Source organism: Nycticebus coucang, chromosome 9, assembly GCF_027406575.1.
Source record: "Nycticebus coucang isolate mNycCou1 chromosome 9, mNycCou1.pri, whole genome shotgun sequence".
NCBI lineage: Eukaryota > Metazoa > Chordata > Mammalia > Primates > Lorisidae > Nycticebus > Nycticebus coucang.
The window spans coordinates 30,476,628-30,499,094 of NC_069788.1; the positions used below are offsets into that span (position 1 = coordinate 30,476,628).

Consider the following 22,467-nt stretch of genomic DNA (forward strand, 5'->3'; position numbering starts at 1 on the left):
GTGTTTCTTATAATCACAGAGTGTTCCGAGCTTAACTCTCACTTCTCCTTTCCATGAGCTATATCAGTGGTTCTCAGCCTTCCTAATGCCGCAACCCTTTAATACAGTTCCTCATGTTGTGTTGACCCCAACCATAAAAAAATTGGGGGTCACCACAACATGAGGAACTGTATTAAAGGGTCCCGGAATTAGGACAGTTGAGAATCACTGAGCTATATGGTCAGCTACATATTCCCCCTTTTTGTGTACCTGAAGATAATTTCTAGTATGGCAATGGAAGTTGTTCTTGTTGTTCAGCCCTTTACTCTTGCTAGGTGAAAGAATAAAGAATATAAGGTGATTTTCAAAGTTCAGAATTTCAGGTAGGAGCTTCTTTAAGCGGAGGGGCCCAGTATATAAATGCAAGCTTAAGCTGCTGCTAGGGAAAAGATAGTGATTAAGGTGTTAATTTCTTTAAAGGTTTCTAATTTCTTTCTTTCAAACCGAGAAAATCTTTGTCTATGAGAATTTACAATACAAAGATCCTGCTTCACTCGAGAAGTTTTTCCTTTGCTGTATGAATTGTAGTTAACAGACAACAAAGGTCCCACTTTCCTTGCCCTCTTTGCAAGTGAGAATCTTCCCATTTTTCCGGAGGCCATGCTTCTCAAGGACCTTGGTAGCAAAGATTCTACTGCTTTAAACAAAGGTCTTGCTTTTCCAGAGGTCCCTTCGTAGCGAAGGTCCTTAGTAGCACAGATCCAATCACTTTCACTGCCCCTTGCTGCTTCTGCATCTAGTAGCTGGCGAGCAAGATACTGCCTTTGGCCACTTTCTGCCTTCAGTAGCGGGCAAACAAAGACACTGCTTTTCTTGTGGAGTTTTTCCCTTGCTAGTTGAATCAAGGCTATTTTCAAATGGAGTTTCCCTACATGGTTGAAAGGTACGCCTGTCCAATTTGGCTTTTTCTTTGTTACTCCTTCTTGCTATCTGACAAAGGGTTCACTAACTCCTGAGTGTCTTTTCCTCCTTCAAGGTTCAAGCCAGCAAGAGGTGGGCCCCCCATAGGTGCAAGAGAGCCGTATAAGTAAAGAAAAAATTTAGTTTATCTATTTGTTCCTCCATTGCCATTTATTGGTCTGGTTTCATTTCCCTATATTTGCATCGGGGATGCCAAAGTTCTGGCATACTGCAGGCACGATCCTCCCTTGGCACAGAATTGAATGAATTATCTTGTAGAGTTGAATACATTATATTATTTTACCAAAGAATAGTTTGGAATGAAGGTGTTATAGAAACTATGCTGCTTTAATTTCTTTATTTACCAGTGGGTCCTAACTTGGGCCGGACTGATAATTTCCCTACAATAAAGGTAGGTCCTTACTTATCAAATTGAAAGTGCCATTCTTTTGCCCAGTGAAACCCCTTTTTACACCTGGGGCATATATCTGGAGGTTTACATGCTCTTCGTTTCCCTTGATCACTAATAGAGAAATCATCCTTTTCATTATTCTGTATTCTTTTCTTTTTCCTACATTCTTCTCTCATATGGCCTAGCTTCCCACAATTATGGCATTCAACTCTGGGGGATTTCTCGACTGATCTTCTAATTTGCTCAATCTGAGTCACCATGACGATACAGCATTTAACTCTCGCTTCTCCTTTCCATAAGCTACATGGACTGCTACATAGCATTTACTTGCTTCAACTGTAAGATTATTCATCCGGTCTTCTAACTGTTTCATCTGATATTTTTTGCTGTTCAATCTGATCTTTTAACTGTTTTATCACATTTGCCATGATTCTTTCTTGCACTTTTTCCTATTGGCCTTTCCTTCACAGTTTACTAACCTTCCCTTCCAAAAAAGAACCCTTGACTGCCTTAAAGGGACAGGAGGCATCAATCGCTCCAAAGCCACTCCCCACTGAGAGTGGATGTTGATACAGAGGAAGACAGTTAGAGGTTCTTTTCCCTCTGGTAAGCTCTTACATCTCATTCACAAACTTCTTACTCATTATATATTTCTTCCTTATCTTGTTATTTTTATCTGCCGAAGGCTTCTCTCACCCCTGAGTCTAAAGGCTTTTGTTTGCTAAAGGTTCTTCCCATCCCCAAGATCTATCTTTTCTCTTTCCCTTTTGTTTCCAAAGGTGTTTGTCAGCTTTTTTCCCAAGCCACTTCACAGAAAAGTTGATTAGGATTCGGAAAGAGAAAGCACAGGAGAGAAGGGAAGAAACTAAATGAGGAAGGCCTATTGTTGACTGTCTTTTTCTTATATATTTCTTTCCCCTCTATATCTATACATTTCTTCTCTTTTTCTTTTGTTTGCTGAAAGCCTGTGTCCCCTTCAGTCCATGTCCACTATGCTGCCAACTACACCATTTGTCAGAGGCATGTCCACTATCCCATCCTCCTCGCCACTTGGTGTTTCTTATAGTTACAGAGTGTTCTGAGCTTAACTCTTGCTTTTCTTTTCCATGAGCTATATGGTCAGCTACATGTTCTTGTAGTTATTTCTAATCTCTAGAAATAATTCTTCTGAATTTTTTCCTTTTATCTTTGCTTATAGTGTGTGTCTAGTGTGGGGCATGGGGAAGAAAACAGAGTGGGTTGTTGGAAAAGCTTTTTACCACAAGCACTAAACACACACACAAGTTGGATATTTTCATGACTCTCATATCTCACTCCTTCCTATATTTCCTGTGAAGCAAGCAAAGATTTCCATGGGATGACTGGTGACACTAAGGCAAGTGTTTCTGTCTTCTGATGAGCTTTCTCCAGTCCGCTTTCGACAGTTGGTAAACCTCTCTCAGAAGAATACTAAACTCTACTTGTTTTTGGTGTGGACTTGGTCACCTATTCTGGAGTAATATGAAGTCTTATTCAAGTCTTTTTCCTCTTTGCCTACTTGCCCCAGCAATGGAGGCCCATTGGTGAATGTATCTTGCTTTGTAACCCCATATCTTGCTCTTTTTATGTAAAAGAGCTCTTAGTTCTTCTACTTAGCTCTTCTTCAATACTCAAAAGCATTGTGACAAGAGATTTAGTAATAATTTAGGCATAATTATTTAAAAATTGTAAGTGGAAGGAGAGACAATAATGGAGGGACTCTACGTGTATAACTAAAGCCATTATAATATAAATGTGTATAGAAAAATTATGAAATTATATAGACTAAGGTGATATTAGTGGTTAACTCTGAAAAGTGAGATTATAGATGCAAATCATTTTTTCTTTCGGAATTTTTTATACTCACTAAGATTTGATTAAGGTTTAAAATAAACTTTTACTGCTATAAAAGAAAAAAGTGCTAGGGAGATAGAACGTCACAAATTAATAATTTGATTATTTGAAAACAAGATTTACAGTATTATCAATGTATGAGTAGACTCTGTTTTGATATATGTGTATTGAAATGTTTGTTTGCTGAAAGCAAATTTCTTAGCTTGTATAAGACATTTTTATTTAAGGATCTTTAGCCTGGATAGTTTAACTGGGAAGAATTGAGTTGGTAATGGACACTCAAAGCAAAGGAATTGACTATAACTGCGAACTAGTCTTTCTGTAAATACCACCACAATAACTCTTGCATTAGTAGCTTATAAACTTGTTCTGTTTGTTTTGTAATTATTTACTTTAAATTATCATGCTTATTTAAGTCACATAGTACATAATTTGCTTAATAAACTATAATTTTATATGCATACCAACTCTCATTACTTATGTATACATTACTTGTATAAACTCTCATTATCTGCGTATATGCCATAGTGTCTTGCTTGGTCAAGTATGCATTACAAATAAGTCAATTAATTAATGATTAGTGAAACATAATAATAAAAATCACTAAGTACCTGCAATATTGCAGATTCTAGGTGTTTTAAATGGATTAACTTATTAACAGTTAGCCTAATGCACTATGGTTACTATTGATAATACCATCCCATTTTACAGATAAGAAAACTGAGGTGCAAGGAGACTAAACAACTTCCAGAAGTTTTCTCAGCTAGTGAGTATTGACCCTGAGAGATAAACAAACATGACTGGCTCCAGAGTCTACCCTCTAAAACCGTATGTGAGTGCCTTTCCCATCTAGATTAATGTAATTTTGGAGAATAATTATTTTTAATAAAAGCATAAAAAAGTAACAGCTTTAAGAACAAATGTATTGCATCTCTAAGGTTTATTTTCTCCCTTTTGATATATTTAGATAACCTTTTCTTTTAGTAAGTTATATTTCTGAAAAATCATTTGAACATGTTTCAATACAGTGGCATTTAATAATAAAATAAAGTAAAAATAAATTTCCTAAGTTCAATAAATTTCATATCAGATTGTAATATTAATTTTAATGGTGAAACATAATGTGAGATTTTGTAATATGTATTATATAATCCTTAGGTTACATACAGGCAATTTACTGAAAGCTAATTAGTGAATGATGCCATGAAATAGTATTGACGGAAAAAATACCTATCTCCACCTAGTGAAATAGTATTGTACTCTCTGCTACTGTGCTATAACTTATGCCTTTCCTAACTTATCATCCTACCCATATAATTGTTAAACGTAATTAGAAGAGACTTGCTATGATTAACTGAGTTCCTCCTTAGAATTAAATAATGCCCAATTTAGTAGTGAAACAACTGATGAGTTTTTAGGGGGTTTTCACCATAGCACATAACTACCACCTTGCACAATTCCAAGTGACCAAACAGGAAAGGGGAATGATTTGTGTGCCATTTATTTACTGCTGTGCTGAACATCAAAATGTATTCACCTTCCTTTGGACACAGAAACATCTTATCCTTCCCATCTGCCTTCTCAGGTAAAACACTTGCTTTATTATTTTCTGAACTATTCTTAGTGAGAAAGAAACTTTTATTTATTTTTGCAGTTTAAGGCCGGGGCTGGGTTTGAACCCTCCACCTCCGGTATATGGGGCCGGTGCCCTACTCCTTTGAGCCACAGATGCCATCCAGAAAGAAACTTTTATAGCCTTTAATTTTATCCCAAACTTTACTACTAGTAGATGAAAGCATACTTTGAATACTTGAAATAAATCCTAATAATATTTTATCAACATTGCCATGGTCTAATATACCAATAAACCAAAAGATGTATCATTTGTGGAGTATGGAGTATTATATTCATATTCAGCATATAACTTTTGATGGTGTTAGATAAACTTGAATACGTTCAAGATAAAACCACTAAGACACTGAGGATAGATACTCAAAACTATGCCACACTTGACTTGATTGCAGGAGACAGAATGTCCAACTTTTCAGACAATAGCCAAAATGAGACTGTCTTGGCCAGTTTCAATAGTTAGTGGTCAGAAAGAAGAATAATGAGAGTGAAATTTTAGAAATAGCTTTCAAAATAAAAGAGGGAATTATTATAAAATGAGCACTTTGCAATTATTCAATGATAACAGAGAATTATATGAACAAAAAAGTAGAAGTATTACTGAACTATAAATGCATCACTCTCTTCAGAGGCAGCCAATGTCACCAGTTCAGTGTACACCCTTGGAAATAGGCAACTTTTTCAGTGTTATATTAAGATTACTGGGACCAAGAGAAAAATGTTGAAAAACAGGTTTTACAATTACTTTCTTGCAATTGGAAATGCTCATCATTGATACTGATAATCACAGACCAAAGTTTTAATATTACCTATTGATCAGGGCTCAAATTTTGTCTTTCTTAAAAAATATTAAGAAAAGTTACTACTATATTTCTGGGTTCCAGCATAGAAATGAGTAGCAAAGGAATAAAACTTGCATTAGTAGACAAAGGATGAGCTGATATTTGTTAATAAAAACTGTTCATCTAACCAAGGAAGTCTATTCTTATAGAAATGTTTTCAACTCTACAAAAAGCCACTTCTTAAAAATATATTCTTTTCCTAAGGTCAGCTACTTTTATGTACTTGTCAATCTCATAATTGCTTCATTTCTTCTCAGAGACAATGATGTTGTCATTGATGTTGCCCACAGTGATGCTGGTGGACATGTGCTTCATGGTACTGCTGCAACATGCTGCAGGCATGGTAAGGATCTGAAGCTCAAGTTAGATTTTAAGTTCCACTAACAAGACTTCTTCAACCATATCTCATGGTGGATGTTAAGTAGACAGTGAATACGGTTGCAAATCTCCTGGGATGGAAAGTAGTAGAAAATATTTCCTGGTCACATAATGCATCTTTTATTTCACCTTATTCTCACTAATATGTGTCTTTAATGACAAGGTAATCAGGTGAAAAGAACAATGGTGTAAATTTATTAACACTACCGGGTAAGAAAACAAAGGATCAGCAATGTGAACACAAGATGTGAAGTAGAGCGTGAATCATAAGTATAAAATCAACTCTTCACTTGCCTTTTAGTGATGCATTTTGTCATGGGCAGGTGATTTAGTTAAAGGATATAACATGTGATTGAAGATTTAGTTTCTAGACCCTGCAGAAGAATGTATCTAATAATACAAAGTCTTAAAGAGCAACGGTTCAAAATGAAAGAATAATTTTGGCTTCCAAAGTTTAGCTCAAGACGTGTCAACTTAGTTCAATTTAATAATTGCTTATTTAGTGTCTACTATGTCATTGTGCTAAGTGCTAGGGACAGAACAATAAATAAGACCACACCAGTAACTGACCACTAGCATTTCAAATTAGTAGGGGATTTATGAGGCAATGGGCAATTTTAAAAGTATAAGTGTCATGTGGAAGCAAATATTGAACATTTGTTGTTCTTTGAAAAAGTTACACACATTTTATTCACCCTTTCATTTAGACTTTATGATAATCCAATCAGTAGTATTTATAGCATTAAAGAGAGAAAGTAAAGATAAGGAAAGGAAGGTATTTGAGGGAAATACTACATCAGGTTTGGAGTACACTGGGTAAGAGAGAGCAGGAGAGTATGAGCATAATCCTGCTTGGAGTATTAAGTGACTGACATTTATGTTTGGCAGAGTTAGAAGAGATGAGTTATGGGATGAGGCTGAAGTAGTAAGGAGAGGCCATAACTCACCAGATCTTACTAGCAACATTAAGTGCACTCAGGAATTAGAAACTGACACAGTCAGGTGGAGCCTGTGGCTCAAGGAGTAGGGCGCCAGCCCCATATGCCAGAGGTGGCGGGTTCAAACCCAGCCCTGGCCAGAACTGCTTAAAAAGAAAAAAAGGAATTTGTAGAAATTGACACAGTCATATTTGCATAGAGAAAGATCACTCTAAATACCCTATAGCAAGGGGAAAACGCAAAAGCAGGAAGATTAGTTGAGAATTTATTCATTAATGTAGGTGAAAGAATGTGATAGTAATTTGTACTCAATTATAGGAATGAGATTGGTTGTGTGTGAGTTGCAAGGAGAGACTGAAATATGGAGTTTGTATCATTGGGAGGTTAATAATGCCACTCCCTGGAACATGGAGCACCTGATGAGGACCAGGCACTAGGAAAGGCCAAGGATGAATTGAGCTGGGTCAGGAAGGTTACAGATGAGATGTGAATGAGATCTGAGCTGCCAATAGAGAGTTAGGGATCACCATCTTATAAATAGTATGAAACCACAAAAATTGAAAATATATAAAGTAAGAAGAAAAGGGGTCCTAGAAAAGATACTGAAGACCACCAAGATTTAAAAGTGAGGCAGAAATCGAGAAGCAGAGAAAGAAGGAGACTAAGGGAGGAAATTACGGGGGACATAACAAAAGCCAAGGGAAGAGAGTGATTCAGTAAGAATGTTGCAGACCCAATGCTGCTGACACCAGAGAAAGGAATGAAAAGTTCCATTGTATTTATCACTGATGAAGTTCTTAGTGTCTTAAAAAAATGTCAGTTCGATGGGGTGGTGGGGACAGAGGATAGAGTGCAGCAGGCTGTGAAGCAAGTGTGAAGTGTGCACTTAGAGAAAGATGTAGGTTTTAAGAAAAGTCAGATGTATCCCTCTCCTTGCTAAAAGAGAAAACTCAGTCAAGTAAAATAAACTACACCCTATAGATTCTACCTCCTCTTGCCCTCCTGTTATAGTTTGTATATTTGTCTCCCTAAAACTCACCAATATTTCAGGTGGGGCCTCATTAAATATCTGGATGATGGGGGCAGATTCCTCATGAAAGGATTAATGCCCTTCGTTGGAATTGGAGGACTGCATTCTCAACCTATTAGTTTCTGCAAGAGTTTCCCCAAAAGCTGGTTGAGCAAAAGGAACCTGACACACCCCTCACTATCTCTTGCTTCCTCTTTCGCCATGTAATCTCTGCACACACCAGCTCCCCTTGGCCACTACCTTGAGTGGAAGCAGCCCAAGGCTTTCACTAGATGCCCAATCTTCCAACCAGCATAATCATGAGAGAAATAAAAGATTTTTTCTTTATAAATTTCCCAGCCTTAGGTATTTCTTTACAAAAACACTAGACAGACTAAGACACCTCCTTAGTAGAGAAGCCTTGCCCTAGCAGCTTATCTATGAAAATAAGTAGAACATGGAAGTTAAACTGTATACCAGGAGAAAGAAATGTGATTTTATACTCCAAAGCAAAGTGATTATTATAATTTGGCTTCTGTGTGTATTTAAAGAAATAATATATTGAAATTCTAAAGCATTGAACTTTTTATAGGCCAGAAAGTTAAAGCATGAGGCAGCTTCCATATCTCCCAAAAGAAGATAAGAGCAAGTTATCCTATAGTTAGATATTTGTAGAAAAAAAAATGTTTTAGTATCTTTGCAACCCATGTAGTATCATGTTAGTGTTTCAACATTTGAGAGAAAGCATTTTAACTAAGTTTTAGAATTGTTATTTCCTATGCAGTAGTTGTATTTTAGGTGCCAAAGTGCTGACCTGGAAGGATTCAAGTATTTATTTAGTGTCAAAAAAAATTCATTTTAGTTTTTGGCTTTGCACTTGTAATTTTCCTAAGAGATTTTTCCCATATCTAATTTCCAAGGTCTTTGTCTATAAAATGAGGAAAAGGTATCAGTCAATGTTACCATTTGTTCTGGACATTGCCCAGTAAGGAATGGTTTATATGATCCGGAATATCTCTGAACCTCAATTTCTCCATTTTGCCAGTGGGAATAATAATTCCTACCACAACGAGTTGCTATGAGAATTACATATATGCTATTATATAGTATCAGTTCAAAATGGTAGATTTTTAAGATTACTTCACAGATTTTTTAATATGTAGATAAAGAAAATGTGATTATACCATGTATATTGATTATAAATATCACAAGGTGGATTATAAGAGATCCGCTACTCAATTGTTACAGAGCTGGCTCCCAGGAAACCCTCTGCGCACATCAAAGATCTCAGCTATTTGCTTCTGGCTTCTTTTATTGATGTCACGAACAATATCCTTAAAGGCATATTTGGCCCTCTGCCCTCTTGTTATCTACGTAATGCTTTAAAACATAAATGACTATTTTTGCTGCTTCATGCTTGGAAATGATGCAATTCAAAAGGCAGTTATTGGTACATATAAAAAGGTGAATGTCAAGTGATAGCTGAGTAAAATCTTGTAATAAGCAAATAAATTAGATATTAAGTTATTGAAACAACCTTGCCCAGCTTTGATTCACTTACATACTCTAATATTTAATGCATCCTCTGAAATTATATTTTCATAATGCTTTTAGTTTAGTTTAGGGGAGGTTTTTGCCAAAAACTTCATTTAATTTTGACCCAGTGAATCAAAAAATATTATTAAAAAAGAAAGAAATAAGGTGAATGCATTAATTGCAAATGCTTAATCTAGTAAATGATTTTCTAAAGGTATAATGGTACATTCCATGTGTCACCCTCATTGTTAAATAGAGCTCATGAGCACAAGAGATACGTTTTCTGTTTATTAACTTGCATTTCTAAATTTAAAGTATTTTGGTTTTTGTTATGGTAAAAATATAGATTGTCACCTCACCGTTAACTTTTCTGAATCTATTATTCCATGGGTAATATAAAAGGGATTTCCTCACTCAAAGGCCATTTCAGCAACAGAATTCAACACAGACATTGTGAAGGAAGGGGCTTTAATGAAAGAGTGTTTACGGAGGTGAGAGCAGGCTTACAGGAACCAATATAATGACTAGCAAAAGTGGGAAGTCTTTCCACTCCTGGGTCTGAGGAAGACATAATTACATGAAGTTTGCAGTTAAGAAAGCGCAATCAAGAAGGCAGCTATTCCCAGAGAGGAAAGAAAGAAGGCCAAAGTAGGAAGGGAACGAGAAGCAGTGCCCGACCTCTCCCACTCCTCACCCTCGCCCTTTGGCTCAGTTCATTCAGACAGCCAGAAAGGAAGCCCAGGTGGCACAGGCCAGAAGGATCACTTCAGGGCACAGCACAGAGCAGAAAAGAGTGGATAATGAACAGGCTGGGTGTGACTTCCCAAAGAGGGAAGCACCAGCACAGCATTATCTTACACTGTTTCTGAGAAGTCACTCTGCTTTAATAGTCCACAATTTTTACACAGGTAATTTTTCCATTTTAAAAAAATATATACTGCTTTCTCATTATGATCTTATTAAGACAGAAAAGGATAATTATTGAGGTTTGTTTAAACATACATATACACACAAGTCATAATCATTATAATGTACTGAATATAATTGGCAGATACATCCTAGAATGTCAATTATACTTTTTAATCCAAAGACTATCCAGATATAATAGAGCTTTCCTATGTTTTACTATATGAAAACAAAAGACTACAATTCTATGCATGGTAAGTATTTCTTGCTAGATATCATATAGGTCCCATTTTGCTTGTGCAATTTCAGGCACTATTTTCCTGTTCTATTGGAATTTTCTGATACTAATTAGCCATTGAGGAGGATGTGAAATTCTTGCATGTTATGAGATAGGATCATGTATATACAAGTCTTATGCATCGAATTAACCTGTTGCTAAGAGCAAAAACAGTGATATTCGAAAGAACCGACACAAGTTGCCCAAAATAATTCTATGAGTTACACTAAGAGTACTCAAAACATAGTCCCAGAGATGCTATGAGAGATGCAAATTCTCTGGCCACACTCGAGCTTCCTGAGCCAGGAATTCTGTAAGTGGAGCCACCAATCTCCATGTTAACAAGCCTTCCAGATGAGTCTGGTGCACATTAAAAGCTTAAGAACACAAAACTAACCATTTTTAATTAATATCTGTATTGAAATAAATCAGTTGTAATTCTGTGAGTTTATTTTCAATGTTATAACCTTGTCAATACTAACTTTAAAATTCCTTTTAAAGACAAAAAAACCACAGCTTTCTCTGTAATGACCCATCATCCATCAGTCCAAAAGGAGATTGTTAATAAGCACAATGACCTTAGGAGGTTGACAAACCCCAAAGCTCACAACATGCTTAAAATGGTAAGTCATGATTTGCCAATAGATCGTTATTAATTAACCATTTAGCAATGAACGTTAAACTGGGATCTATACAGGTAAAATAATATGTGTTTCACTAGAAAGTTAACAGATTAGTGTCTAGGCTAGTAACTAAATACAACATGCTATAATTTAACTGAAAAGAAAATTGACTTTATCAATATAGAGAGAAATATAATTAATAAATGAAGTGTGGGAAACTTTGTAGATTACATAAATTGTATAAATTAGATATCAAGCTGCAAACAAAATCTTAAACTCTATGACAAATATAGTGAATAGGTCTTTAAAGGTGTTTTTAAAATGAGAGTCTCAGTCTTTTTGCTGTGATCATATCAGATACAGTGTGTGTGCATTTGGGTAGCACATTAACTAGAGGAACATACACAGAAGTTGATTAGCATTGCAGGGTACCTGGAAACCAAAGCAGGAAGAAGTCGGAGATATATAAATGAAATAAAAAACCTGGGAGGATATGATGATTCACGCTAAACTAGTTACTTAATTTGGAATAACTTCAGTTTTCTTTCCCTTCATGGAAATAAGTCAAACTTTGCTACATTTTTGTGAGGAATAATAGAGATAATATTAAAGTAAATAAAATGGCAGGAAAATTTGTGTTGGTCAATACAAATTAGTTCTTTCTCTTCCCAATTAAAGTATTTAAACTATTATCATATGAAAAATGAATTTGATTTAAGGATTTTCTCAGATAATTAAGCTAGAGTCATAAATTTGAAGGTATTTGGAAGAATACTATAGCTCAATAAATTTAAAAAACTAGCAATGAGTGCTACAATGAGCTGTTTTAGGAGGTATTCAGTATACACTTAAATTGAAGGTAAATGTGTAGTCTTTAGAGGGGAGAAATGATAAATAAGATCTGTTATCTTCTTTCCCATTCATCACAACTCTCAAATTCCATGGAAGCTGGTGATTAGGCTATGAGAATCAGTTTTTCTACTGAGCCTTATGCTTAGCTTCATTTCTGAGGTAGTGTGCTTTGGGAGGTCTCCAGGATGAATTCTTCACAGCCATAAATAACTGACATTGCCTTGTCAATGACATAAGGTAAATCTGCTATGTTCTGAACACCTCTTCTCGACATAGATTGAAACTATTTTTTTTCTTTTCTGAAAGTAACTGCCAATAATCTTCACTTAACTTGTCTGAATTGTAATAACATTTGCATTGATTTTCCTAGGTTTTCTGTATTTCTGTATGTGGAACAGAATGGGCATTTGTTTCGTCCTTCCTGCTCTTTTATTTCATTTAGTATAACACAAACTTCCTAATGCTTAACATAGCATCTGGCAGTTTACCAACCTATGAAGGCTGCTACAAACAGGGTAACGAGAGGGAAAAGAGCATACACTTAGATCTTAGTTGTCACTAAATAACCATAGTCCAGGGCTAAAAGCAAGTTTTTGTCACCAATGGGTGTCCAACTAAAAGATAACATCTTGGTTTTGAAATGTTCATTTTGCTTCTGGGATGATGGAGGACTACTTTTTTCTAAAATACTTTATCCTGTGACTCCCATACAGAAAGATACTTCATGATACATGCAATTAAATCATTTAGGAAAGGAAGAAATATGTCTTTTGGTAGAATAATGGAAAAATGAAACATGTTAGAAATTGATTTGATCAAATAAGCATTTGTTTTCAATGTAATCATGCACTTCACCATTATCTTGTGAAAGCTTCATATTTTATAGGAAGCCAATGTCTTATCCATTAGGCAACTGGGACTTCTGAAAGCTTCATAGTTTAATTTCCAAATGTTTGTCATTTATACCAAGACATGGAATGCTGAAGCTGCAAAGAACGCTGAAAATTGGGCAAAGAAGTGCACTATGTCTAACGGTCCTCCTAATCAATGGCAAATCAATTGCAAGTAGAACTTCTCCAGTAAATAATGTGTCATTTTATAACAACCAAAAATTAACTAAAAATCATTGAAGTAGAGAGATATGGATGTTTATAAAGTTGATTTTTTTTATTTTAACTTTAATTCCTAGCTCTGCACATAAATACATTACTTCCTTTTCTGTTTTCTTCTCACAATTTCAAAATCTCTGTCCCACAATTTCATTAATTCTACTGCTCCAAGCCAGAACTATAGAATGAGTCTTGAGTTTTAGTTAGTGGTCAAAGGCAAAAGTTATAATGGAAGAAAAGTCATGTTATGCATTTTTTTTTCTGAACTTAAACCCATTTAGGTATTCATCTATTATTAATTACATACTAAATTTTATTCTCAAAAATGTAATTTTATTTTCAAAAATGTTGCTCCAAACTGGCAACTTATCAAAACTGAATTGGGCAAAAATGGAAAATTTGAACAGACCAATATTAAGTAATAATATTGAATCTGTAAAAGACAAGTCTTTCATCAAAGAAAAGCCTAGGACCTGATTATTGAAATCTACAAAACATATAAAGAACTACTACCAATCTTTTTCATATTCTTCAAAAATTTAAAGACAAAGGAATATTTCCAAACTCATTTTATGAGGTCAGCATAACCCTGATAACCAAATCTAGACAAGAACACTATAAAAAAAGAAAACTACAGGCCAATGTTTCTGAAGAACATAGATGCAAAAATCCTCAATGAAATACTTGGAAATCAAATTCATCACACATTAGATGATTCATCATGATCAAATTACATTTACCGCAGAAAGCAAGTATGGTTCAACATCCTTAATCAATAAATGTGATATACCATACTAACAAAATGAAAAACAAAAGCCATATATTCATCTCAATAAATGAAGAAAAAGCATTTGACAAAGTTTAATATCTCATGATTAACATCATACTAAATAAGGAAAGGGTGAAAGTTTTTCCTCTAAGATCTGGAACTAAATGAAAATGTTTGCTTTCACCACTTCTATTTAACATAGTACTGAAAGTCCTAGCCCAGGTAATTAGATAAGGGAAAGGAATAAAAGGCATCTGACTAGAAAGGACAAAGTTAAATTGCCCCTGTTTTCAAATGCATAATTTCATATTTAAAAAGCTCTGATGATGTCACCAAAACTATTAGAACTGATAAGCAAATTCAGTAAAGTTGCAGGATACAAAATCAACATTAAAAAATCTGTAGCATTTCTATGCTTCAATGGTAAAGTACCAAAAAAAGAAATTAAGAAATCAATTTTATTTATAATAGCTAAAGAAAAAACAGAATACTTAGAAATAAGTTTAACCAAGAAGGTGAAAGACCTCCCACACTGAAAAATATAAAACATGAATGAAATAAATTGAAAAGGACACAAATAAATAAAAACACATCCCATGTTTATAGATTAGAAGAATTGATGTTGCTAAAATATTCTAGCAATCTACAGATTAAATTCAATTCCTAAATATAATTTTAAATTCTTTATGAAAGCACAAGTGACTTCAATTAGCCAAAGCAATCTTGAGCAGAAAAACTGAAGTAAAGGAAAAAAAAAAGACAAAAAAGGAAAGCTGAAGACATCACACTACTTGTCTTCAAAATATACTTGACTTCAAAATATACTACAAAGGGCAGTGCCTGTGGCTCAAAGGAGTAGGGTGCTGGCCCCATATACTGGAGGTGGCAGGTTCAAACCCAGACCCAGGCAGGAAAAAAAATAAAAAATACAAAAAAATATATACTACAAAGCAATAGTGACCAAAACAGTATGGTATTAATATAAAAAGAGACACATAGATCAAGGCACCAAACAGAGATGCCAGAAATAAATTTATGCATCCACAGCTAACTGATTTTTGACAAAAGTACCATCAACACACATTGGAGAAAGAACAGTCTCCTCATCACTGAGTCAAATAATAGGTCTACTTCTAGTTTTTTGAGGAATCTTAAGTGGTGCTAGAAAAAAATTGGATATCAACATGCAGAAGAAAGAAACTGGCCTCATATCACTAGACTGCAGAAGGATTTTTTAGATGTGACTTCAAAACACAAGCAACATAAGCCAAAATAGAAAAACAGGATTACTATTTACTTATCAAACTAAAATGTTTCTGCACAAAAGAAGAAGCAATCAACAGAATGAGGAGGCAATATACAAAATATGAGAAAATACTTGTAAACTATATATCTGGAACAGGGTTAATATCCAGAATATATGAGGGATGCAAGCAACTCAATACCAAAAAGTAAATATACACAACTATTATTTGTCAATTAAAAATAAATTAATAAGAAACAGAAATTTTAAAAATTAAAAAGCTACTACTGAATATATTATGACAAATCTACCAGACTATGAGTTCCTGGTGAAAAATAATGATTGTGTGTTTGTTAAAATAATTTTCTAGAGTATAAATATAAATAGGTTAATGGTTAATTAAGTTTCTATCTTCCATGGTCCTCTATCTGCTCCATTCTATCTGTCCACTCTACTCCACCTGCCTTACATATTTTACTAAAATTAGGTCAGCCTGGTCATTACCACAAACACATTATTGATGCTCATGCACCCATCTTTCAGTTCATCATTTTCCCACTAGGCATCCCATCTGACATCCGATCTGTTTTCTATAGACTTCACAAGTGATCCTCTTATTTCTCCAATCTAAGTGCCAGCGTACAAAAATAATGTTGTAACATTTTAAATATCGCCTATATTCATACTATGAAAGTATAGCAAATAATAAATATCTGCTGATTAATTGAATGTCAATGAATTTATCAATATTATCAAAATGATGACCATAACTATGTTAAGCTATGTGATCAGTTTGAAAGTAAATCAGTATCTACAGTTTAAAAAGAGCTATTTATGGTGAATGGGGGTCAAGGACGGAGCTTCAGATTCTAAAAGAATTCCTTTAGAATTTGAACTAGATATATCCCCACAGATCAGTTAGTTTATCTTTTTTTTTTTTTATTGTTGGGGATTCATTGAGGGTACAGTAAGCCAGGTCAGTTAGTTTATCTTAAGGAGGTGATATTGATCACAGAAACAAAAATAGTATAGTATTTTAATAGTTTTTAATGAGAAATTTTTACAGGTATTGGTTTAACTACTGGTTTATTGTCTCTTCTAATTTTTAGTTGCTGGCTGTGGGGAGAATTTATTCATGTCCACTGCTCCCAAATCATGGTCAAATGTAATACAGTCTTTTTATGATGAAGGTGAAGGTTCTAAATATGGATTGGGAGGTATTCAACCAAATGTGAAGTTTGGCCAGTACACTCAGGTAAAAATAAAATAATGAAAGTTTAATATTTTTTTTTTGAGATAGAATATAATTCTATTGCCCTCAGTACAGTGCCATGGTGCCATAGCTCACAGAAACCTCAAACTCTTGGGTTCAAGCAATCCTCTTGCCTCGGTTCCCAAGTTGCTAGGACTGCAGGCCCCACCACAATGCCTGGCTAGTTTTTCTATTTTTAGTAGAGACAGGGTTGTGCTCTTGCTCAGGCTGGTCTCGAACTCCGGAGCTCAGGAGATCCATGATTTTGGACCTCTACCATCCCAGAAATACATTTTCTCCTCAATTTATCCAAGCATGTATCTGCAGTATGCCATCTGACAGCTACCCTACTTTATAAAGTACATGTTGCCTATTAATTGATGTAAGCATAACATATTATCTTGTGGATACCCACAAACACTCAGCTGTTTATTATGATGTTGATTTACCACAATAGGTTATTTTAAATGATAGATCAGGAAATAAAGTGATAAAATGAACTCAATTACATTTAAGCAACATTAAATGACCCTTAAAGGAAAGAAAGCCTTAAAAAATATTCTCTGGTTGAGTCACAGAATGAAATGCTAACAATGAAAATAACCAGGAATAATATATTTTTATAAACAAAAATTATATTTTGATATTATTGAAGAAATATTTTTTGTATTTTTCATATGATGCTCAATGAAAATAAGTATTGGGGAAACATGATACAAAAACACAAGGTTGACAAGATTTTCTGTTATTACCTGCAAAAGTAAAATTGCCTTTTGATGCTCTTCTGCTCATTGCCAATTAACCGTTCCCTGCCTTTTTACAAATTGTGGCAGTGATTCATAGTCATAACCAATATATCATGAGTGTATGAATCTTCCTTCAACTGTAAATAAACTCCCATCATTGAAAGGATATTATAAAGAATAACATCAAGTTGAGATGAAAGTGTTAAAATTTGAAGCCCATATTTTTCAGCCAACTGAAATGATTCCCTTCATTGATAATTTCTAATAAGCAATTAAGAAACAAAAAGCCCCACAGTGTGAACACTACAAATTTAATGAAAATGACTTTAAACTTTTATTTCACTTTTTACTTGCAGCTTGTTTGGGCCACTCCCTGTGAAATTGGTTGTGCAGTAGACTCTTGTCCTCCTGCTGCCTTCCGGTATATCTATGTCTGCCATTGTTGCCCTGGGTACGTACAGCACTGGGAATCATTTTCAGCATATGGTAGGCCAGGTGGCCTGCACCTTGGGCTATGATCCAACCCCCTTCATCAATCTGAGGTTTTCGGGTAATTTCAGGAATGGGTTTGGAAGAACAGAGAGAATTGTGAAAGGTAGGAAATGGCAAGAATCACTTCTAAGGGGTGATAATATCATGAGGATATAGGTAGCACAGTGGACAGACCATGGGCTCAGTGGCCCATCAGGCTTAAGCACAAACATTGGCTTCGTCATTTACTGTTTGTATGGTCTTTCATTCACCAATAACTGAATCTTGGAGCTCTTTTTTTTTATCTATACCACAGCAATAGCAATATATTTCTTGCAGTGATTTTGTGAGAATTAATTATAACAAGCTATGTTAAGTGACAAGCAGAGTTCATGGCATATAATAATTCTCAATAAAAAAATTCATCTGATAAAGAAGTAAAAAATATTCTATGAGACACTCTTCTGAAAAATCCTCGGGAACTGCACAGTAGTGCTGAGCTCTGATTGCATGCCTTTTATCTACTGTAATGGTAGTTGAACACCGCCTTCTTTCTTCTGCATATATTTGAATTCTACAATTTACCTCTAAGTTGTCTCTAGGGCACCAAGATTCAGAAATCTGTCTTTCCTTTTTTTTTTTTTTTTGCAGTTTCTGGCCGGGGCTGGGTTTGAACCCACCACCTCTGGCATATGGGGTGGGTGCCCTACTCCTTTGAGCCACAGGCACCGCCCTCTTTCTTTCCCTTTTTTTGAGTGAGCCCCTGTGATTCTGGCTGTATATTCACATGGCACAATCTCATATTCATTAGTGTAGTCACTAATCCTTTCCTTCAAATATTCTATTGCCAGGGGAAACAATGTGGGAACCATGATGACTCCATATAAAGCCAGAAAACCATGTGGAGACTGCCCTGATCATTGTGATAATGGGCTTTGCAGTAAGTAAGATCCATTCTGCATCTTTAAGAGGTGATGTCTGCACCGACAGTCCCCTTACTGTGAGAGGCAGTCTCAGACTCTGCCCTGACACTTGTATGTCCCCACTCTGCTCCTGGGGTCCTCTTTTCCTACTTAGTCTTCCTGTACTTGACTTCAAAAACAGAACCAAAAATTAAGTGGTAAGTTCATCTACCATTTGGAAGTGGTGATGAATAAAATGAGATAGACATTGAGGTACTCGTGGGAGGCAAAGTTAAGCCAAGTCAACATGGAGATAAAGTTTTCCTTAAACTCCCTCTAGGGCCTCCTTATTGGTTTGTTTCTCTCAGAGAGAAAAAAGGCAAATGTATAAAAACTAAACAATTACACACATTCTTGAATAGGAACTGGCTCAATTTACTCCCTTTATTTACTGCTAAATAAAAGCCAGAAAATATATGAAAGAGAACCTTGGTGGTCTTCCGCTCAGTAAAGCTCCTGCTGGCCCCCATATTTACACACTCACCTCACGTGATTCCTTCCTAACAACTTCACATCAGGCGAAGCTGACACCTGAAAAAGAACTCTGGGCTAATTTAAGCACATATGTTGAAGGCTCCAGCAAGTCTTCCATTAATCCCTAGACACTACGTATAGACATAAATATGCACCCTAGAATCACTGCTGGTAAAGGACACTATTTCTTCATATGGTTGCAACTCTCCACCAGACTGCACACTTTGGATGCCATGTGAAATGAATTTACGTTCCCTATCTGCTGGACTTGCCCCTTTGTATAATCCATTTATTGCACAAGTATATATAATAGCACACACACACACACACAGAGGACTAAATCAGCAGCACCTGAAATATACGGGGAATTAAGTTTGTTTCTGTTAATTGTATACCTTGGAACAGAGTAGGAAAATTAATTTCATAAAGCTCTGTGTTTTGAGAACACTTTATCTACTATATCAGTTATGTTATTAAACAGTTAAGCCAATCACCTCTTATTTATGTACTGAGTTTTGCATAAAAGGATATAATAAATGGGCCTTCCTTTAAATAGTTTGGATAACTAATACTTTAATCCAGGAAACAGCATTTTATTTGACTTTTTAATTTCATTTTAGCTAATCCCTGCATGTATGCGAATAAATACACCAATTGTGCTGACCTGGTCGAAAACCTAGGATGTGATGCTCACATGACAAAAGGAAACTGCCAAGCCACTTGTAAATGCGCTTCAAAAATAAAATAAAACATTCTTTAATGGTGATGCTTCTTCTCAAGGTCAAATGTGCACAATTTAAGGATATTTTTAAAAATAACTGAGAGTAAACTATAAATGTCTTACCACAAAAAATAAGTGAGGTGAAGGTTATGTTAATCAGTTTTGATTAAAGCATTCCATATTGTATATCAAATCTTCACATTGTGCCCCATAAATGTATATGGTTTAATGTATATTAAAAATTAAATTAAAAAAATTAAAAGGTGACTCCCCTTAAAATAAATTATTGCCAAATTTCATTGTCTTCCTTTTAAATGGTCACACAGGTTTTTTGGTTTTTTTGTTTTATGGTTGGGGATTTATTGAGGGTACCCAGAAGCAGGTTACATTGCATTTGTTAGGTAAAGACCCTCTTATATTTGTGTCCCGTCCCCAAAAGGTGAACCCTATCCCTTGACCCCCCAACCCTCTTCCTTCCCTTTCTCAGCTCTCCCGTCCCCCATCCCCCACTAGGTACTAGAACCTTAATTGTTCTCATATCAGAATTGAGTACATAGGATTCTTACTTCTCCATTCTTCTGATGTTTTTTTGCTTTTTTTTTTTTTTTTTTTGCAGTTTTTGGCTGGGGCTGGGTTTGAACCTGCCACCTCCAGCATATGGGGCCAGCGCTCTACCATTCTTCTGATGTTTACTAAGAATAATATGTTCCACATCCATCCAGGCTAATACAAAGGATGTAAAGTGTCCATCTTTTTTAGGGTACAGGTTTTTAAAAAGTCCCTTATTGAATGCATCCTAACACCTTCATCAATGAAAGTCAGTAATATGTGTGTAACAAAAACTAGATAATGAAAACAGTAAATTCAATAACTGTGAATGCACTATTGATAAAAATGTAATGCCAAGTAAGATAGTCTTTAGTTTTGTGTAACTCTTATGAATGTATGTGCTCAAAACTTTTAAAATAGAGGGCTCAGAAATCCTTTTCTGCATTAAAAATATATTGGTGAGGGTATGCACATGAATCGCTCTGTTCTGGCCGACATGTACAGTTCAAAGATAACACAGAAAGATGCTGCAATGAAATTGGGTTTCCTGATCTCAGTGATAAATAAAAACATGTGTACCTTGGCAGAAATGTGGGAAGGAAAGGATACCTTAGTGATTATTCACAAACATTTACCCAGTTCTTAGAACTAAAACAATTCACAGATTTGGACACCTTAGGTGAGGAGAAGGCCATGTCCCTAGAGAAAGAACCCAGCAATGCAATCACAGTTTTTCCATGTGTATCCTTAGAAATTTTATATAAATGATAATATCCTATACATATCATCTATATTTTCTCTTTTATTTCAATATTATGTTCTGGATATGATTTATTCTGATAGCATCAGGCTATTCACCTTCACTTTTTCTTTTGTATAAACATTGAATAGTACTTCCCAACACAATTTATTATCTTCCTAAATGTGGCCATTTAGACTTTTCGGTATTACAGTGTTACAGCAAACATTTTTGTACACGCCCTTGTAAGCACATATGAGCATTCCCACAGGCTATAATTGCTGGCCAAAAATAATTTGCATCTTCACCTTTACTGGAATTTGCCTAATTATTTGCCAAACTAGCAGGACCAGTTTACACTCCTAATACTAAGAACTAGAATTTCTGGTTTTCCCTTATCCTTGAAACATTTGATTTTCTCTTATAGTTTTTGTTTTGTTTTTGTTTTATTTGTTTTGTTTTGAAGACAGGGTCTCACTCTACTGCTCAGGCTAGAGTGCCATTGCATTTTAAAAAATCTTTCCATATAAGTTTATTTTGTTTCTTTTTTTTTAATTTTAGGTGAATGTGAGGGTACACGTGATTAGGTTACAGCCTTTGCATCTGTAAGGAAAAGTCCAAGTTGGAGGGGTGACCTTCACCTAAGAAATGTACCATTTACCCATACCTGTTAGGTGGGAACTTACTAAACCCTCTTCCCCCCTCCTCCCTTCTCAAACTTTATTGCACTTTTGTCTTATATGGACATGTTAATCTACAAGTTTCAACTTAGTATTGAGTATATGAGATGCTGGATTTTCTCGTGATAGGAGAGTGTTCTCCAACATTTTTTAATTTGCAAATACAATACCCTACTATTTGTTTATTTATTTATTTATGAAGTGATGCTGCAGACATTTTCATCTGTTAGCCTTTGGCAATGCCTCCTTAATGCACTGCCCATTCTCTGTCTATTTATGATAGCAGTGTGTATGTGCACTCAAGGGGTACAATGTGCTGGTTTCATATACAATCTGAAATATTCTCATCAAACTGTTCAACGTAGCCTTCATGGCATTTTCTTAGTTACTGTATGTAGACATTTGTATGCTTCATTTAGTAAGTTGTGCCTGTACCCATTCTAAGATGCACCATAGGTGTGGCCCCACCCATTACCCTCCCTCCACCCAACCTCCCCACTCACTTCCTGTCCCTTGGCCCTTTCCCCATATTCTTGTGC

General features: G+C 35.3%; 1 protein-coding gene across 1 annotated transcript; it reads left to right on the forward strand.

Annotated features, from left to right (window-relative positions):
* The first annotated feature begins 1,609 nt into the window (after window positions 1–1,609).
* On the forward strand, window positions 1,610–20,138 carry LOC128594650 (cysteine-rich venom protein Cau1-like). The gene is made up of 6 exons (XM_053603585.1): window positions 1,610–1,689; window positions 5,952–6,037; window positions 16,444–16,589; window positions 17,689–17,783; window positions 18,655–18,743; window positions 19,860–20,138. Exons 1-6 carry the CDS (start codon window positions 1,610–1,612, stop codon window positions 19,985–19,987), a joined length of 624 nt encoding a protein of 207 aa, XP_053459560.1. The 3' UTR covers window positions 19,988–20,138.
* The last annotated feature ends 2,329 nt before the right edge of the window (window positions 20,139–22,467 follow it).

What these genes read in the sequence shown, in the direction of transcription:
- LOC128594650 (XM_053603585.1), top strand. Translation starts at nt 1,610, where the DNA reads ATGACGATACAGCATTTAACTCTCGCTTCTCCTTTCCATAAGCTACAT. An exon ending in AGCATTTACTTGCTTCAACT is followed by an intron (nt 1,690 to 5,951) that starts GTAAGATTATTC and finishes ATTTCTTCTCAG; the next exon opens with AGACAATGATGTTGTCATTG. An exon ending in TTGTGATAATGGGCTTTGCA is followed by an intron (nt 18,744 to 19,859) that starts GTAAGTAAGATC and finishes ATTTCATTTTAG; the next exon opens with CTAATCCCTGCATGTATGCG.